The following is a 17032-nucleotide window of genomic DNA, read 5'->3' on the forward strand; positions in this document are numbered from 1 at the left end:
GGATCACAAACCTCCTTTAATGAATCCTTTTAATTCCAAGAGAACCTGTCATATTGGCGTTTATTTACTGAGGGTGCACTATCGTCGGACTTTCCGACGTTTTCGGCGATTGCGTGGCTGTGACAGGTATTAAACAGGAGTTTGCGCTGTGATTGTGTCAAACCCGATCGGATTTTGACGCAGTTGCCCCGGCTTTCATGCGACAGAAATCTGGCGGCGGGCTGTCGGACGATCCGACTGATTCGGACTGGGCGCAGGATTTAACTTCCAAATTGTCAATGCACTTACATGCACCGGGAAGAAGAAGGTGAACTCCGGTGGACCGGAGCGGGGAAGCGACACATGCAGGATATCGGGCGCACGATCTTAGTGAATCGCAGCACAGGGCATAACCGTCGGACAATGCACTTTCGGGAACTTCGTTGGACAGGTATGTAAATGTGCCCCATTGAGTCGAGTGCTCGTGCTTTGGGGGGCATCAACATAGCCTCGAGGGGTATGGCTATTACACATTGTACAGAACACTGCGGACACACCCCTAGTACTGTCTCAATATGGCACTGTGGCTCCCGTTGCGCCATGGCTTCTTGGATGTGCGATCCCCATGTCCGAAGCCGATGTCTCAGGCACGTGTGTCTGTGTGTGTATAATGACTCCCATTGCATCGCATCTGTGAAGCCAGCAGCTCAACAGGAGCCGCTGCCGAGTACGTGACACTGGCTTCAGATATTGCTACCGCACATCCCTAAAACCGGAGGTGCAACAGGAGCCACTGCGCATGCGTGGGCCTGTGTCATTGGCTTCAGGCATGGCGACCGTCTCAGCATTGCTACCGGGGGGAGGAGGGGGGGGGTTGTAATAATGTGTAATAGCTCATAGGGCTTTGGTGAAGCCGCCCAAAGCATTTGTAGTTAACAAAAGAGGAGGTAATTTAACTTATAAAGATCACAGCCGGAATCACAAAATCTGCCACTACTTAGGTAAGTAGATTCCAGAAGACAGATTTCCTTTAATCATCAGTGATTGATTTTGCTGGAGAGATGCCCTGAGATCTTTGTAGAGGCTCTTCATGGACATTCTTCAGATATGTACATTCAAGGCAGGAGTCAGCAGGAAGCGCCATCTTCATCAGAGCCTAATGGCCGCTATGGCTGATTAATTCCATATGAATCCACTTTGCATGGCTCTGCCTCTCATTAGGCGGCTGATGACAAAGGCTCTTGAGATAAAGCCGCCAATATAGAGAGAGCGAAGGTCTACAGCTTCACCATCAATTGGTTGTTCTTAAGATAACATCAAGAACATAACCAACTGCAATCCTCTAAGTGACAGATAAAGTCCAAAAATCCAGCCAGACCCATTTTCCCTTTACCTAAAATCAGTTTAATTTGGATAAAAATTTAAATTTTCATAACAGTCGAAAATATTTAGAATAATCTTAAAATAATAATTATTATAATACCTTATATACTCGAGTATAAGCCTAGTTTTTCAGCACAAAAAATTTGCTGAAAAACCCAAACTCGGCTTATACTCGAGTCAAAAAAATAAATATATCTAAACTCACCTTTCCAGCCACCCCTGTATATCTTCTGTGCGATCTGTCCGGCAGGGGCTGGCAGGCTATATACACTGGGGCAGGGTCTGGCATGCTATATACACTGGGGCAGGGTCTGGCTGGCTATATACACTGGGGCAGGGTCTGGCAGGCTATATACACTGGGACAGGGTCTGGCAGGCTATATACACTGGGGCAGGGGCTGGCAGGCTATATACACTGGGGCAGGGGCTGGCAGGCTATATACACTGGGACAGGGTCTGGCAGGCTATATACACTGTGGCAGGGGCTGGCAGGCTATATACACTGGGGCAGGGGCTGGCTGGCTATATACACTGGGGCAGGGACTGGCAGGCTATATACACTGGGACAGGGTCTGGCAGGCTATATACACTGGGGCAGGGTCTGGCAGGCTATATACACTGGGGCAGGGGCTGGCAGGCTATATACACTGGGGCAGGGTCTGGCAGGCTATATACACTGGGGCAGGGGCTGGCAGGCTATATACACTGGGGCAGGGGCTGGCTGGCTATATACACTGGGGCAGGGTCTGGCAGGCTATATACACTGGGACAGGGTCTGGCAGGCTATATACACTGGGGCAGGGGCTGGCAGGCTATATACACTGGGGCAGGGTCTGGCAGGCTATATACACTGGGGCAGGGGCTGGCAGGCTATATACACTGGGGCAGGGTCTGGCAGGCTATATACTGGGGAGGCTGTGACCAATGCATTTCCCACCCTCGGCTTATACTCGAGTCAATAGGTTTTCTCAGTATTTTGTGGTAAAATTAGGGGTCTCGGCTTATACTTGGGTCGGCTTATACTGGAGTATATACGGGTAATAATAATATTTTCTTGACTTTCACTTAGCGTCTATAAAGTAGTCATGGGACTGTGATTTGTTCTGATGAGATCCGAAGACCTTGTGATAATTGTGGGCTCATCAGAACTCACGCATCGTAATAGTTTGGCATAAAAAGTCTATGTCTGAGATTTATCATACGCCGTCACTTCGTGTCACGGTGTATTTTTGAAAGCCCCTCCAATACATCCGGAGGCTTCTCCCTACATTTGTACGTCAGACTTGATTGGTTGCAGGCCATAGCGAATGTGCAGACATGTGGAAGAAACCCCCAGTGGTGGCCCCCTCAGCCACTAACCACTTGCCGTTGAAGTAATGTAAAGGGGAAAATAATTGCAAAGCCTCTGTATTTCACTAGGCGGTGCAATTATTTCAGGGCTTGTACCTGATAAATGTCCCCCAATCTCATTATATTTTGCAGCAATAGTGTAGAGATCATAAGTATCCTGTCAGGGAGGCTACACTTCATTATAACTGTGTGACTGGAGCTCCGCTATTCATCAGCAGTGATCAGAGTTTGTCCTCTGCCCTGTTGAAAACCTGTTTGGTACAGTCCAGGCAGTTTCATTATAATAGGTAATACTCAGTGACTTGTTTGTATGGGGCGACATGGGTTATAATGAAAGGGAAATATACATAGGATATCCCTTTAAGCATGTGAGGGAGGAGCAATTGTTTACCAAGGGGAAATAACATGACATTGGATATAATCCTAGCCGGGTCATTATACACTGAGTACAGACCCAGAATATCTGCAACAGGATCAACCCTAAATACATCTTCTGTAAGACTCGCAGAATCAGAACCTCCTCTTGCTGTCAGACCTTCATGCCTTCCATGTTTTTTAATAAGGTTCATTTCAACCGTTTTGGAATCACAACTATTGAATGGCTGGGACAGTGTACCCCAAAGGGGTCTGATCTGCCAAAAATTACAGTGAGGGGCAGGGCTGAGCAAAGTAGGCTGGACTTTGTTTGTTCTGATTTTTGCCCTGAGTTGGACAAGTGATGGAAATCTTTAATGACCGCAACAAAAATGTTTCCGGCTTTATTCGCAGTTTACAACCAGTTCCTAATTTGTCACATGTTCTTGTCCCAGTTCATGTTGGAAGTAAGTTCTGTGTGTCTAGGATGCTGCCACCTTCACTGGCTCTAATATATCGCCATAGCATGTATAATTTTAACAGTATAGCTTGAAATTGTCACGAGCAACAGCACAGCCTGCTATGTAAAGGAGATGCACAGACTCTACAGCAGAAAGATACGGTAGTTCCTTTTCCTCTAGGATTGGAAGGGTTGTGGATAAATGACGATCTCCGAGGTGATAGATAAAACTCAAACCTTCCCCAGTGTCCAATAATATCAACTGCAATCCCATCCATCAGACACATTCGTTAACATCCGCCTTGTTAGAATATAATCAGTCTTTAAGACAATCCATCGATCGGAGCTCGCACACTTTTACTGCCCCCTTCACGGCAGATCATTCATTGTGACAAACTCCGGCTAATTACTGGTCCGGTTTTTGCTTTTCTTGCAATAAAGCCTCGGTTATTCCACAGTCTTTTTAATAATAGGGATAAGTAGTCACCGGAGGCAGCGCTCATCTTTCCCTTCAATTATGTCATTGCCCTCATGTGCCATTCACTGTTTCATTTTACATTGGCATCATGAATTCCCATCATTGCTCTGCCGTCCTGGAATGACCTCGTGTCTATGACGTATACTTGCTCCAGGGCGGATTAGACACCCTCTAATCCAGAATGGAGAATTCATAGGCATTGCTATAGATACTATAAGAGGGATTCTAATCTACTTTTTTATCACTTGCATTCTCCATACACCAAGCCATGATGGGGGTAGTAGTTTCACCACCATCCAATAAACTTGGTCTAATGCTACAGACTTACTTCTTCATAGAAATCCCACTGGTTGTGCAGAGAGATTGTCACGCCAAGCCATTAGGATGCTTGGCACGTGAGCTTGCAATTGCTGCTACCTGGGTTGAGTTAAGCTGTTGTGCGAGTTTTCTAACTCGTAACCTTCAGGCGAAAATCTCTGCTTACGAGTCCCCTGATGTCTCCTAGGCTCCTGGAGTGTACAGCGCTAATTTATCATCTCCCTCCGTATCCTTGAATTTATAAATGAATGTTCTAGGACGTAAATGTTTCAGTTTTTGCTGCATTCGTCTCGTCTCTAATTCTAGAGTAAAGCTGTAAGAAACAAATTACGGTATTTTTTGGACTATAAGGCGCACAAAAAATGCTTTGATTTTCTCAAAGGTGCGCCTTGTAGTCCAGTGCGCCTTATATATGAACCGCACTTACAATCAACAGCTGCCTTGTACTGTGCATAGGTCTGCCACCTGCTGGTCATTCATCCTTATAATCAGGTGCGCCTTATAATCCAGTGCGCCTTATATATGAACCGTACTTACAGACAACAGCTGCCTGGAACTGTACACAGGTCTGCCACCTGCTGGTCATTCTTCCTTATAATCAGGTGCGCCTTATATATGAACCTAGACGTTTTAGCGGGCATTTATTGATGGTGCGTCTTATAGTCCGGTAGTCAGAAAAATACTGTAAAAAGGTTTTCTCTTGGGGTTCCCTGGTTCTGATGCAGGCGCTCTGGTCACCGAGACTCATCTAAACTTCACATACATTAATGACTGAATCAGTCACACATCATTTCTGCACCGATAGGCTCTGAATGTATCAAACTTTTGGTTTGCCTTTTTCTTTAATTTTTGAGAATTTTCATGGCGCTTGTGCTCACTTGCGACTTTTTGTGCGCCTTCAACTGTCTCTTTTCAAAGTTCACCATTGTCTACTTTTCTGCATCGTTCCTTGAGTTGTCACCAGAATCCAGATGTGAAAGTTGCAACTTTTTAAAGTTTTGGAGCAAATCTTTGGCTGCCCCTGATCAGGCGTAGAAATTAGCTTGGAAATGATTGCGACTTTTGCAGACTTTTTGCAACTTTTGTTTTAAAAAGTTACAAATTCCCTAAAGACCACAAAGGCCACATGTATCAATACGAAAAGATACATCTGATCAGCAGCAAAGCCAAGAAAAGTCCCAAAAAACAGACTTATGATACACGTGCCCCTATGTGTCTTATTGGAAGGATAATTTGGGATGGGGAGAGAGAAACTATGTTGTGGAATTAAATCCCTTTACATTCACAAGGTGAAAATTGATTTATTTTCTGCAACTTGATGATCAACAGCAACCCCCCCACACACATGCATACTTGGCTCAGCTGAGTGTGCATGTGTTCTGGCTAGGTGAATGGGTAGGATGCATGCCCCAGAGAACTTTGAGTATTGGGCACTTTAAAATCCAGCGTCTGTCTACGGAGTGTTAGACTTGAGAGACCCCCCCGCCCATACATAGATGGTCTGCCGTCCCACCGAAAACTGCAGGTCCAGCCGATGTCTATCATGTATGATACTAACATATTCCACAGACCTTGTCATGACTCTCGCAATCTGAATGACCTGTCAATGTAGAAGGCTCAGAGGTAATAAGCCCCATTGTGTGGCGCGGCTCAGTGCCGGCTATGAATTCTAGTCCTGTGTGTGATCCAGAGGGTAATTATATTAGTAAAGGAAAAATACTAAATTAAATTAATCCGAATTAATATATTTCCTGCTTGTAATGATGCTTGTCCTGAGCAGCGCCAGGAACACAAGCAACAAAGCTGCAAACATGGAGACTACAACTCCCAGCAGGCAGATATAGGGTATGCTGGTCAGGGTTGGACCCTGAACCCTATTGAGGTGATCTGTACATCTGCAAAAGAGCTCAGTAGGCAAAGGGGTCCATTGTCACCCTACATCCACATTGTATAGTGGGCACTGGCAGAGGGTATACATTGTATAGTGGGCACTGGCAGAGGGTATACATTGTATAGTGGGGCACTGGCAGAGGGTATACATTGTATAGTGGGCACTGGCAGAGGGTATACATTGTATAGTGGGCACTGGCAGAGGGTATACATTGTATAGTGGGCACTGGCAGAGGGTATACATTGTATAGTAGGGCGCTGGCAGAGGGTATATATTGTATAGTGGGCACTGGCAGAGAGTATACATTGTATAGTGGGCACTGGCAGAGGGTATACATTGTATAGTGGGCACTGGCAGAGGGTATACATTGTATAGTGGGGCACTGGCAGAGGGTATACATTGTATAGTGGGACACTGGCAGAGGGTATACATTGTATAGTGGGACACTGGTAGAGGGTATACATTGTATAGTAGGGCGCTGGCAGAGGGTATACATTGTATAGTGGGACACTGGCAGAGGGTATACATTGTATAGTGGGGCACTGGCAGAGGGTATACATTGTATAGTGGGGCACTGGCAGAGGGTATACATTGTATAGTGGGGCACTGGCGGAGGGTATACATTGTATAGTGGGCACTGGCAGAGGGTATACATTGTATTGTGGGGCACTGGCAGAGGGTATACATTGTATAGTGGGGCACTGGCAGAGGGTATACATTGTATAGTGGGGCACAGGCAGAGGGTACACATTGTATAGTGGGACACTGGCAGATGGTATACATTGTATAGTGTGCACTGGCAGTGGGTATACATCGTATAGTGGGACACTGGCAGAGGGTATACATTGTATATTGGGACACTGGCAGAGGGTATACATTGTATAGTGGGACACTGGCAGAGGGTGTACATTGTATAGTGGGCACTGGCAGAGGGTATACATTGTATTGTGGGGCACTGGCAGAGGGTATACATTGTATAGTAGGGCGCTGGCAGAGGGTATACATTGTATAGTAGGGCGCTGGCAGAGGGTATACATTGTATAGTGGGGCACTGGCAGAGGGTATACATTGTATAGTGGGGCACTGGCAGAGGGTATACATTGTATAGTAGGGCGCTGGCAGAGGGTATACATTGTATAGTAGGGCGCTGGCAGAGGGTATACATTGTATAGTGGGGCACTGGTAGAGGGTATACATTGTATAGTGGCGCACTGGTAGAGGGTATACATTGTATAGTGGGGCACAGGCAGAGGGTATACATTGTATAGTGGGCACTGGCAGAGGGTATACATTGTATAGTGGGACACTGGCAGAGGGTATACATTGTATAGTGTGCACTGGCAGAGGGTATACATTGTACTGTGGGGCACTGGCAGAGGGTATACATTGTATAGTAGGGCACTGGCAGAGGGTATACATTGTATAGTGGCGCACTGGTAGAGGGTATACATTGTATAGTGGCGCACTGGTAGAGGGTATACATTGTATAGTGGGGCACAGGCAGAGGGTATACATTGTATAGTGGGCACTGGCAGAGGGTATACATTGTATAGTGGGACACTGGCAGATGGTATACATTAAATAGTGGGACACTGGCAGAGGGTATACATTGTATAGTGGGACACTGGCAGAGGGTATACATTGTATAGTGGGACACTGGCAGAGGGTATACATTGTATAGTGGGGCACTGGTAGAGGGTATACATCGTATAGTGGGACACTGGCAGAGAGTATACATCGTATAGTGGGACACTGGCAGAGGGTATACATTGTATAGTGGGGCACTGGCAGAGGGTATACATTGTATAGTGGGACATTGGCAGAGGGTATACATTGTATAGTGGACACTGAGGGAGGGTATACATTGTATAGTGGGGCAATAGCCATCAGAAGAAGAAGATGTTCCCTATAAGACGGCCTCCTATGTTTCGGGCGCCCCCCGGGTACAGCAGTTTCCCTCTGTTCAGCAGTTTGCTGTGTGAACAGCTCATTAAATCGCTGTCATGTCTAATGTAAGAAATCCATGGCTGAGAGCACACAATGTAATTGAAATCAAATGTATTCAGAGAAAAGTTACAGCACTCCATTAACAAGTCACTAAGTTACATCCATCTGAAAGGAGACAGAAGTGCAGCTCCCAGCGCGTACCACGAGCCTGAAGATAATGACGCTGCAGGTCACATACACAATGCAGGGACATTCACCAGCATGAATGCAATATACATATATTATATATAGACAGCTTATTATATATACACAGCCTGTGCAGAGCTCCACCACAAGGACCACAAAAGAACCAGTGAATAAATGTTCTCACTTATAAGGAAATATAATAGACAGGTAATATATCACCATTCTGTGTAATAGCTGCTCCTCCATATTTTTATATAACAGGTTTATAATTAGGATACAGGAAAGACTGGGTCACAAGCCTGCAACGGGTGAGCGGGGGGCTTGTGTCTGAAACATTGAACCCTCTGTGATATCCCAGTGGGATATTACCCTCTCCGTGTAGCATTGACCCCTCTGGTTGGGTTTTGGGACATAATTCTCTCCTGCTTGTAGTGGCCCCTCTGGTTGTGTATTGGGGCATCATCCTCTCTTGTAGCACTGACCCCTCTGGTTGGGTATTGGGACATCATCCTCTCTTGTAGCACTGACCCCTCTGGTTGGGTATTGGGACATCATCCTCTCTTGTAGTATTGACCCCTCTGGTTGGGTATTGGGGCATCATCCTCTCTTGTAGCACTAACCCCTCTGGTTGGGCATTGGGGCATCATCCTCCCTTGTAGCATTGACCCCTCTGGTTGTGTATAGGGACATCATCCTCTCTTGTAGCATTGACCCCTCTGGTTGGGTATTGGGGCATCATCCTCTCTTGTAGCATTGGCCCCTCTGGTTGTGTATTGGGGCATCATCCTCCCTTGTAACATTGGCCCCTCTAGTTGGGTATTGGGGCATCATCCTCTCTTGTAGCATTGACCCCTCTGGTTGTGTATTGGGACATCATCCTCTCTTGTAGCATTGACCCCTCTGGTTGGGTATTGGGGCATCATCCTCTCTTGTAGCATTGGCCCCTCTGGTTGTGTATTGGGGCATCATCCTCCCTTGTAACATTGGCCCCTCTAGTTGGGTATTGGGGCATCATCCTCTCTTGTAGCATTGACCCCTCTGGTTGGGTATTGGGACATCATCCTCTCTTGTAGCATTGACCCCTCTGGTTGGGTATTGGGGCATCATCCTCTCTTGTAGCACTGACCCCTCTGGTTGTGTATTGGGACATCATCCTCTCTTGTAGCATTGACCCCTCTGGTTGGGTATTGGGACATCATCCTCCCTTGTAGCACTGACCCCTCTGGTTGTGTATTGGGACATCATCCTCTCTTGTAGCATTGACCCCTCTGGTTGGGTATTGGGGCATCATCCTCTCTTGTAGCATTGGCCCCTCTGGTTGTGTATTGGGGCATCATCCTCCCTTGTAACATTGGCCCCTCTAGTTGGGTATTGGGGCATCATCCTCTCTTGTAGCATTGACCCCTCTGGTTGGGTATTGGGACATCATCCTCTCTTGTAGCATTGACCCCTCTGGTTGGGTATTGGGGCATCATCCTCTCTTGTAGCATTGACCCCTCTGGTTGGGTATTGGGACATCATCCTCTCTTGTAGCACTGACCCCTCTGGTTGGGTATTGGGGCATCATCCTCTCTTGTAGCATTGACCCCTCTGGTTGTGTATTGGGACATCATCCTCTCTTGTAGCACTGACCCCTCTGGTTGTGTATTGGGACATCATCCTCTCTTGTAGCACTGACCCCTCTGGTTGTGTATTGGGACATCATCCTCTCTTATAGCATTGGCCCCTCTGGTTGTGTATTAGGGCATCATCCTCTCTTGTAGCATTGACCCCTCTGGTTGGGTATTGGGGCATCATCCTCCCTTGTAGCATTGGCCCCTCTGGTTGTGTATTAGGGCATCATCCTCTCTTGTAGCATTGACCCCTCTGGTTGGGTATTGGGGCATCATCCTCTCTTGTAGCACTGACCCCTCTGGTTGGGTATTGGGGCATCATCCTCTCTTGTAGCATTGACCCCTCTGGTTGTGTATTGGGACATCATCCTCTCTTGTAGCACTGACCCCTCTGGTTGTGTATTGGGACATCATCCTCTCTTGTAGCATTGACCCCTCTGGTTGGGTATTGGGACATCATCCTCTCTTATAGCATTGACCCCTCTGGTTTTGTATTGGGGCATCACCCTCTCTTGTAGCACTGACCCCTCTGGTTGGGTATAGGGGCATCATCCTCTTTTGTAGCATTGACCCCTCCTGTTGGCTATTGGGGCATCATCCTCTCTTGCAGCACTGACCCCTCTGGTTGGGTATTGGGGCATCATCCTCTCTTGTAGCATTGACCCCTCTGGTTGTGTATTGGGACATCATCCTCTCTTGTAGCACTGACCCCTCTGGTTGTGTATTGGGACATCATCCTCTCTTATAGCATTGACCCCTCTGGTTTTGTATTGGGGCATCACCCTCTCTTGTAGCACTGACCCCTCTAGTTGGGTATAGGGGCATTATCCTCTCCTGTAGCACTGACCCCTCTGGTTGTGTATTGGGACATCATCCTCTTTTGTAGCATTGACCCCTCCTGTTGGCTATTGGGGCATCATCCTCTCTTGTAGCACTGACCCCTCTGGTTGGGTATTGGGGCATCACCCTCTCTTGTAGCATTGACCCCTCTGGTTGTGTATTGGGACATCATCCTCTCTTGTAGCATTGACCCCTCTGGTTGGGTATTGGGACATCATCCTCTCTTGTAACATTGACCCCACTGGTTGGGTATTGGGGCATCATCCTCTTTTGTAGCATTGACCCCTCCTGTTGGGTATTGGGGCATCATCCTCTCTTGTAGCATTGACCCCTCCTGTTGGGTATTGGGGCATCACCCTCTCTTGCAGCACTGACCCCTCCTGTTGGGTATTGGGGCATCATCCTCTCTTGTAGCATTGACCCCTCTGGTTGGGTATTGGGACATCACCCTCTCTTGTAGCACTGACCCCTCTGGTTGGGTATTGGGACATCATCCTCTCGTGTAGCATTGACCCCTCCTGTTGGGTATTGGGGCATCACCCTCTCTTGCATTGGCCCCTCTGGTTGTATAAAGGTATGGCCCATCGCAACTTCGCCTTTCGCTCATTGAAGAACATATCACAAACTCAACCTAACATACTCACTGCTTCCTCCACTAATGAAAACACTTTGTTAGGTAATTGCCTTTTAAGCCATTTATTTCATCTGTGTCTGGGACTGACTTATTTTACGCAATATGTGATGTATTAGTAGCAGGAGGGCAGCAATACGATAATGGGTGATATGTTATTTCGGGATGACTGCCAGGCTTTTAAAGCCACAATGGAGCTTGAAAATACAGCTAAATCCATAATGGTAGAAGAAGGCCATAAAATAGACGCTCCACAGCCATCCAGTACATAAATAGCCGCGTCTGCTAATGATCCTGCCAGCGATTTATTCTCTGTAATTGTGGCCAGGGAGGAGGTGACCATCACACGGGCACATGGCACCGAGGGGCAGCGGATACATGTTCTGTCCTGTAACAATTGTAACACTTTCTCCAATTTCTCGGAGGATCCTGCGACAATTGAGCAATACACAGCCCTGACCTGGGGCGAGAGCCTGATCTTGACTGTAGTCTGCAGGTTACTGCATATTACACGGATCTATTGAAGGCTGCAACGTGAAGCATTATCACATTTCCCCACCGAGTAACCTGGATGGGAATATAATTGCCAATGGATCAAAACACCGTCTGTTCCAGCTTCACAAACCTCAAGATCTATGGAGAAACAGCTGTCACAGGCATCAGCGAGGTGTCAGAGCTGGGATCATGATGCTGCTCGCAGTGTCTCCCCCTTCTCCTCATCTGCAAGAGAGGAATATACAATGTGCATGAACCTCTGAACAACACAGACACCAGCAGCTCACATGGGGGAGTATTATGCATCATGCATACTGTTACTTACCTGTGTGACATCACATGAGCAGAGACATAAGGAGCCGTGCACCTGTGTGACATCACATGTCCAGGGACATAACGAGCCGTGCACCTGTGTGACATCACATGACCAGGGACATAACGAGCCGTGCACCTGTGTGTCATCACATGACCAGTGATATAACGAGCCGTGCACCTGTGTGACATCACATGACCAGGGATATAACGAGCCGTGCACCTGTGTGACATCACATGACCAGGGACATAACGAGCCGTGCACCTGTGTGACATCACATGACCAGAGACATAACGAGCCGTGCACCTGTGTGTCATCACATGACCAGTGATATAACGAGCCGTGCACCTGTGTGACATCACATGAGCAGGGACATAAGGAGCCGTGCATCTGTGTGACATCACATGAGCAGGGACATAAGGAGCCGTGCACCTGTGTGACATCACATGACCAGGGACATAACGAGCCGTGCACCTGTGTGTCATCACATGACCAGGGACAAAACGAGCTGTGACAATCTGAGACAATCCATCCTGTATATTGTCAGACTTGAGACCTGCACAGGTACAGGAGCTATTCTGCATGAATATCCATCTTGCATAGTTACTCAGTGGTGCGGAGGTAGGTGACCAGGTGATCCCTATTATGACCTGTGTTTGGAAACTTGTAAGATGCATCTGGCCTCTTGTCACCCGCAGGAGCAGGGTCTCGCCTCGCTGACTAATATGAGTAATACAACATTAGGAATTATCACATAGATAACATGGGCTGTCATAGTTGGGGGGCACGTCTATATATCTGCAGGGGAAATTTCTTCTCTCAAAATTCTTCACATGTCAGGAGAGGTGCCAGACAGATACCATGTCCTCAGTACCAGCATCTTTACAATGTAACTAGGAATTTTTTTCTGCAAAATATAAAATATCTCCCTATTTAATGTTATCGTGTGATGTTCCAGGAATTCACTTTAGTTGATGTCTTTGTCTCCTTCAGATAAAATAGAGAACGGCGACGTGTACCAGAGAAAGAGAGGGGCTCTGTCCCCTATATCAGAGGATCCATCAGCGCTGGGCCCCCGGGAGGCCGCACACAAGACGGGGAGCAGCTGGAGGAGGATTATGCTGCTGATCCTCGCCATTACCATCCATAACATTCCAGGTACTTCATGTCATCACTGATACAATATTACAAAACTATTATAAAATTATGATAACGAGGCTCTCTCGCTCCAGTGGCTGCCCTGACACTTTCCTCACCCTAATTATGCACTGCCCCAGCCTTGTCCTGCCCAGCATAAGCCAAGAATTCGTCATCACAGTGCTGTGCCTGACAGGCAGAAGTAATCAATCGCTGCACCATCCCCCAGCTGCTGTGTATGAGTCATTCAGCTCAGGTTAATGAGTCCTGTCTGGACAGTTCAGGCAGCTCCTGTGTATGTGGAAGTAACGTGTTTATGTACGGCAGCCAGGGTACCCAGCTTTCCCAAGGTCCTGAATTTTGTAATTGTTATTTTAAACAAAACCACTCAGTTCAGGGATTAAACAAGATATGTTTCAGCATCAGTGTAGCTACAGCATTCTCAAGGTATGTTTGGTTTACAATGCATGACAACAAATTGTAGATTTCCTTTAAATACAAAGGCGGGACCTGAATATTTATCTTCAGCTTGAATTCCTCAATGTACAATGCTTTCACCTGCCTGTATCTCCAGGTCTGTAGATCACAGAACCACAAGCACGTTGGAATCTAAAAGATAGGATTCTTATCTTTAATATGACACCAGCAGCACGTTTATATATCCTATAGAACCAAAGATTAGACCCTTCCCTTGCAGCCCCTAAACTTGACTCATCGCAGGTAAATTATGACTCTTCTCTGCTTTTTTTCACATGTCTTGGGAGGAGATTTTTTTTATAGGTAAATGGAGATTTCACATAAGATTTCACATAGACAAGCAATTTCATACTCGACCTGAGGGAGCTGAAAGTTTAGTGGGGTAAAACTGGGGACAGCTTCCCTTTAAGTGGAAGGTCCTAGACGTCTCTTATCAATCAGCAGTACAAAAATATAATATCATTTACCGTATATCTACATGATACTATTGTTGTGATATCTGCAGACTAGTTTGCCTCGTTTATTGCTATGTATAGAAGTGTTAGCTCTTCTGCCCGGGACATGCACCTGGCGCTGGCGGCTGGCGCCCTGCAGGTGTTGTACAGTGTGACGGCCGCTCTTATCCTCCCGTGTTGTAGGCAGCTGCTCCGTGGTTTCATGGAGTGCAGAATAAACACTTATCTCTTTATTAGATGGCTCTGTACACAGGGCATCCGGCCCAATCTGTGACAGACCCAGGAATCGCCCATCCAGCTCCAATTTGCCCGTTCAGATCGCTGGTTTGGCTGGTGTGATCCTGGCAGGGGGCAGCGGGTGTTGTGTGCCAGTCATGGAGACGCTGCTTGGAAGATACACTGTTTTTCTTGGCCGTCTTGTCTCTCCGCTCCATTGTCTTTAACTCCGGGGGATATTGTTGTTATTATTGATGTGCATTTACCAGGAGATTACCATATAGATTACACTGCAGGTAGGTGGCCGGAGCCGCGGGAACAGATCCCAGACTATTCGTGTGATCCAAGAAGATGTACATTTACTATTCATTACTATGCATCAACCTGTCAGGATATTTTGTATCATCAGCTCAGGGATGGCCTGACCTCAGTGACATAACGAAATAATATGTCACATGTACTGCACCAGAACTGTGCATAGAAGGGGGATACCCTGTAAACACATGACAGGAGTTATTATAATAATAACTCCAGTTATAAGAGGTACATAATTCTGTATTACAATTCTGGGTGCAATTACAAATCTCTAAGCCTTAGAGCTGCATTCACAAATTTGCATGCTTCAGAGCTGAATTTACATACAGTGGGGCACATTTCCTAAGGGTCCAAATAAGGATTGTGTCGCATCAGCGCCGGCTTGCATGCGACAAAAACCGGGGGTCGTGGCCATCGGAAAACCTGACGGATTCGGAAAAGTTGCGCTATTTAAAAACAAAAAGTGTTGCTTGACACTCACTTACATAGGAAGGTGAACTCCAGCGGACTTAGGCGCAGCAGCGACACCTGGTGGACATCGGGCGCACAACTTTAGTGAATCGCAGGAAGACCCGAATCCTCGTCGGAGAACGTGCCGCTGGATCGCGACAGGACCGGGTAAGTAAATGAGCCCCAGTATCTGCACCCTTCTGCATGCTTCAGAGCTGCATTCACATACAGTATCTGCACCCTTCGGAGCTGCATTCACATACAGTAACGGCACCCTTCAGAGCTGCATTCATATATCTGCATGCTTCAGAGCTGCTTTCACAAATCTGCAGGCTTCAGAGCTGCATTCATACATCTGCATGCTTCAGTGCTGTATTCTCAAACATTCAGGCTTCAGACTGCATTAACAGTTCTGCAGGCTTCAGAGCTGCATTCACATGCAGTATCTGCACCCCTCAGAGCTGCATTAACAAATCTGCAGGTTTAAGAGATGAAATATCCTTGCCCAGTCTCCTGTTCTGTTTTGATCCTCGATTTCATTTCTTCATTTCTTTCATTATTCCAGCTTCTGACCACTTACTGCAACTTTACCTCTGCCATACAACTTGAAATGTCGCTTCCTGGCTGCTTTTCTGGTGACATCCTGTGACTACATCCACCTGTAGGAGGTTAAAGGGGATTTTGCGTAAAGGATCCTTTTCTTTATATGCAGATTACCATGTTGGTGCACCCTATGGGCGCCCCAAGTACTTGCACTGAGTGCACCAGAAAAAAGATGCACTCAGTTCATGCACTTTGGGCACCCGCAGCGGAACGCCCCTTTTTGTGCACAGCATTGTGTTGCGGTCTACATAGTGCAGCCACGACACACAATACTGGCGGAAACACTTCATAAACCCAGTTTGCACAGATATGTGCAGTCTATGCCAGAATATTGGCGCAAACTCCTTAGTAAATGTGACCCATAATGCACCGTATGTATTTTACAAGTGGAATGCAAGTACACACCTAGGAGAAGTGTGGCTCATGTATAACGCGCAAGCTCTTAGTAATCAGCGCATGCCCAGAACCCCTGAGGCTCAGGGCACACACTGTTTGCATCTGCTTTGCATATTCTACAACTAAATTGAAAGGACACACATAGAAGAAGCATGGCCACCGCATGGATGAGGCATGCGCCAAACCCTTAATCAGCGCATGTGCAGAACGCCTGGGGCTCAGGGCACACACTGTATGCATTTGCTGTGTGCTTTCTACTAGAGCATTGTAAGGACACATATAGAAGAAGCATGGCTGATGGATACAGAGCATGCACAAAACTTAGTGATCAGCGCATGCGCAAGATTTGATTCTGCTGTCGGCGCAGGGTCAGGATAGAGCAGACACTGGGAAGGTGTAAAAAACACACAATAGGAGGAGTATTGTGTGGGAAGCAGGGAGGGACACAACGCTATGGGGTGAGGGGAAACGCTCTAAATCCTGCATTAAATATATTGAAGAATGGTCTTATTGCAAGTGTCCAAAAGTACCACCTCTGAAGATGTCTCTGGACGGAACATAAAGTACGGCCCAAGTCTTGTGGGGGAAAAGGGTGGATCCTAATATCATAGTTTTAAGCCCCTCTAAATGCTGCAGCATGATAACTTTGTTGTAATGATATAATAAGTTTAGTGCATGGGTTAAACTCCATTGCCGTGAGCCATTTGTACAAGATGCCGGGGCCCAGAACCCATTGCTATGGTAA

The 17032-nt window shown here is 46.8% G+C and overlaps 1 protein-coding gene across 4 annotated transcripts in view; it reads left to right on the forward strand.

The window, feature by feature from the left end:
- Nucleotides 1-17032, forward strand: part of SLC39A11 (solute carrier family 39 member 11) — a 361452-nt gene that overhangs the window by 167055 nt on the left and 177365 nt on the right. For all 4 annotated transcript variants that reach the window (XM_072112560.1, XM_072112556.1, XM_072112558.1 and 1 more), the window contains exon 6: nucleotides 13232-13396. In XM_072112560.1, the coding sequence (XP_071968661.1) occupies nucleotides 13232-13396 (165 nt within the window). The remainder of the gene's footprint in view (nucleotides 1-13231; nucleotides 13397-17032) is intronic.

The sequence above is a fragment of the Engystomops pustulosus genome, chromosome 6, assembly GCF_040894005.1.
Source record: "Engystomops pustulosus chromosome 6, aEngPut4.maternal, whole genome shotgun sequence".
NCBI classification, from domain to species: domain Eukaryota; kingdom Metazoa; phylum Chordata; class Amphibia; order Anura; family Leptodactylidae; genus Engystomops; species Engystomops pustulosus.